The sequence below is a fragment of the Genypterus blacodes genome, unplaced genomic scaffold, assembly GCF_046128005.1.
Source record: "Genypterus blacodes isolate CSIRO-AG114 ecotype Tasmania unplaced genomic scaffold, CSIRO-AGI_Gbla_v1 ptg000156l_1, whole genome shotgun sequence".
Lineage (NCBI taxonomy): Eukaryota > Metazoa > Chordata > Actinopteri > Ophidiiformes > Ophidiidae > Genypterus > Genypterus blacodes.
Genome location: NW_027466957.1, coordinates 8,627,700 through 8,631,543, shown reverse-complemented (window position 1 = coordinate 8,631,543; position 3,844 = coordinate 8,627,700). Strand labels below are relative to the sequence as shown.

General features: G+C 43.2%; 1 protein-coding gene across 1 annotated transcript; it reads right to left on the bottom strand.

The window, feature by feature from the left end:
• Positions 1 to 1,909: 1,909 nt before the first annotated feature.
• Positions 1,910 to 3,295, bottom strand: LOC143012925 (amphoterin-induced protein 3). The gene has a single exon (XM_076166267.1). The coding sequence runs from the start codon at positions 3,293 to 3,295 to the stop codon at positions 1,910 to 1,912; it is 1,386 nt and encodes a 461-aa protein (XP_076022382.1).
• Positions 3,296 to 3,844: the final 549 nt, after the last annotated feature.

Sequence of the window (3,844 nt, the reverse complement as noted above, 5' to 3'; positions counted from 1 at the left end):
TAAAAACAAAACAAACTGAAAATGCACCTGTTTTTTTTATTATCATGCCGTTAATCTCCTAAAACCTAATCTTTTCGCGTTTCATCAGTAGCAATACGAAAAAAGGTCATGACAGACTGTTTAAAGGTGCAGCATGTGGATACACAGCGAGTTGTTACATAATGTTTATTCAGGAATTAGAATTTTACTTCCAAAGATTAACTTGTGCCAGAATGTTTTAAACTTTTTGGCATATAATCAAAAGGTTATACCGGTACTGTGAGGTCAATTACAATTCCCAGCAGTCTACATTTTTTGGCAAATTCACGCACACAACAGTCTGAATCTGATTTAAAACTATTTATTTAAATGAAGATGTAGAAAAAGCCGCATACCCTCCCTGTGATGGCATCCTCCTGTTTGAGATAGAACACTGAGATTTGCGGTCGCTGATGACATCTTCATGACTTTATATGAAGGATTACATCTAATCCTATCCAATTTCAGCTCAATCCTTGGTTCTATCCTGCGTTTGCATCGAGATTAAAATTACCTTCTGAAAACATTAAAGATGCTTGGGTTTAAAGGAATTGATTTGTTTTTCTCCAGGCTTCTGTTTGTCTCATTCAGGGTTTGAATATCCCTTCATCTCTGGCCAGCATGTTTTTTTTTTTTTTTTATCACACACCAGTTTTCATGGTAGTCATTGCAAGTACTTCACGTTCTCGCTTTCTGGTGGTGGTGTGTGTTTAAGTCTGTCATCTGAAGCATGTTGTTACACTGAAATCGAGAAAACAACAGTACACAGGTTTGCCTCGGAGCTGCTTGAAGTATTTCTCACATCAGTTGATATTTTATGCTTGTTTGTTCCAGTCAAAGCGCTGCTGTGTCTCATCAAAGAGAAAAGCAGCCGGATGGTGCCTACTTTTCATTTGTCGACACGATTGATTTCTGTTACTCACTATTTGCCAGATAAGCAGTAGTGCCGATAAAGTTAATATATTGTCTCACCAGATTAATGAAACCGTTTTTTAAACGTGAGATATGTATGGGTACGGGTGTCAATCACAGAGGGATGCTGTTTTCTGGCAGATAAGGGACTTCATTTTTTGTTTGAATGCTCAGGCTTCCTGCAGAGTCATTTATTGTCTTTTTTTTCATTTCTTTTATTTAATATGATAAACACCACCTGTTTCAGTAAATACATTTGCTTAAACATGCTGCCTCCGGACATTAAACTGTATTAGATGATGTTGGAAGACAAATGGTTTATTAAGAACATAGGGGAAATACGTTTTCAGCGTTTGGAGGCATAAAACACAAGACACATGATCAGTATAGATCAATATATAAGATAAATGATCTTCTGTTGGTGCTGTGCGAGTATCTACAGCATCTCTACCAAACTAATTACAGAGCACCTTAACACAACTAAGATACACACATTGAACTTTCTTCCCTCGGTACCGATTTGAAACCCAGAGCTTTTTTTGCAAGACTTTAATCCTTGTTAAACAGTTCTTGTGGAAACCCAGCCAGATACATTCCCTGATCCCAGAGGAAATGTCCCTCCTCACAGTAGTTTCTGTACCTGAGTACATAGAAAGGTTATTAACTGATTTTTTAGGATGATAATGGCTCAGCTGTGATTTAGTACTGTCACTGCACTGAGGATAATAAACCAAAGTTGAAACTTTCATTTCAGCTACTGGCCAAATCACATAGACAACCCAGAACTGGAGCAGAAGATATTGCTTTTTTGTGTGCAAAAGGCCTTCTAACCATGGCAGGGGAATGTCTGGAGAGCAGGATGTTCTTTTTCCTTTAATACTCGAGCAGGAATGATATATTTTCATGTCTCGGTGCTAATTCCCGAGTAAGGAGTTTTGGATTGTCCTGAGGTCTCCGACTCCCAACTGCCTGTCCAGTTTCAACTTTCAGGCATCCGCTCCGTTCCCTCATCGCTCATCGGTGATTCCATGAATGCTACATGCTTATTGGTTTGGATTTTGCAGTGATCTGTGTGTGAAGTCGAAAAAATGGGAGAAAAGTTTCCGGGGTCGTAGGTGGGGACGGGGATGGCCGGTGGTTTGGGCTGTTTGCAGCAGCTGCAGCGACATGGAGTCAGGTAGAGGTACATGAGGATGAGGACCATGGTCACTGCACAGCCCAGCAACGTGGTGTAACCCGTGTTGAAGGACTCGCCAGAAGACAGCACGACTGTCACATTTACCTCCCGGGTTGCATTGAGGGCCTCTTTAATATCCAGAGCTGTGCAAACGTACAGGCCTGAGTCATTGACCTTGGCTGCATGGATCTCTAAGGTACCATCAGGAAACAGACTAATTAGTGTGTCATTGATATTTGCCTGGGTGATGTACCCCTTGCTGGGGGAGAACCAAGTAAATGAGAGATTCCTGCTACCCAGGGACGTTTGACAGTCCAGACGCACACTTTCTCCCTCTGAAACAAACACGTTGGCGAGGAGTACCGTCACAGGCTCAGAGGCTATTTTTCCCACAGTGCAGTTGTGAAAGAAGCGATTGTGTCGCAGGAACCGGATGGAAGCTCGGAGTTTTCCATGGATTGTGCAGGTGTGCTCGTCCCTGAAGTCATTCAGTGAATCGTAGCCCCTCTTTTCCCAGTGCCAGAACACACTATACATAGAGCAGTCACAGACCAGAGAGTTGTTGTGCAGATACAGCCCCCTCTGCACCAGACCTGGCAGGGCTTTCACATCCTCCCATGGCAAAGTAGTCATATGGTTGGAAGAGAGGTCGAGCATAGTCAGAAAAGGGTGACTGTTGTCTTGAATGGAGAAGAAAGGGAAGTGTGTAATCTGGTTGAGGCTGAAGTAGGCCTTTTTCAAGCTGCTCAGGCTGTTCAGAGTGCCACCCTCCACCCGCACAATCTTATTGTTGTACAGAAGGAGCTCCTCCAGCCTCCAAAGCCCCTGGAAGTAGTGCTGCTCCACTACGCGCAGCTTGTTGGAGGACAGGTCGAGGTGCCTGAGGCTGGAAGCGTTGTAAAAAACGGCATGACCCAGGCCACTGAGCTGATTGTGGGACATCTGGAGATTTTCCAGTCTGGGCAAACTGTCGAAGCTGCTGCGGCCCAGCCAGGATAGATAGTTGTGGCTGAGGTCCAGGGTGACGGAGGTGAAGGGCAGTGAGAGGGGTAGTTTGGTCAGACGAGAGGAGCTGCAGCTCACTGTGTCGGACGTACAGAGGCACACGGATGGGCAGGTCTGGTCAGAGTCATAGGGAAAGAGACAGAGCAGCACCAGGAAGAAGCCCGGGTACAGTCCAGAGGTCATGATTGAGGAGGTGGCTTCCTGCAGGCGTCGTATCCCTGCCGCTCTCCTGGTTCAGATGAGAAGCAAATGAGAAACATTAAATATTTTTCCTCCCGTTGCTTTGAGCTTCTCAACAGAAACATAATGGGGCTGTATTGTTAATGTCATTAGGGAACTTTCTCTATCTGAGCTGGAAGTCAAAAACTGGTTCAAATTATTTTGGAATTCCTCCATCTGCCCAAAACCTCATAATACAGCTATTGAATTCATTCAAATGTATTTAAACGGTCTCCCCGGGATTTCCTCTTTTCAGATTTTTGCTGCTGTAATTTCCTTAATTAGCAAATTTTGCGATTTATTAATTTTTCATCAATCATCAACTTTTTCTTCACATTAACAAAGTTTAACTTCATGATAAACCTTATTTTGTTGTGTCAACGGCCATCACATTTTCTGACATCATCAACATTCTAATCATCATCAAACAGCTAGTTTAGACAAACAAATTTAACTGGAGCTATCGGTAATTCAATACAAAAGCCTGATTTCACCATCCCAGTACAGTGTGAT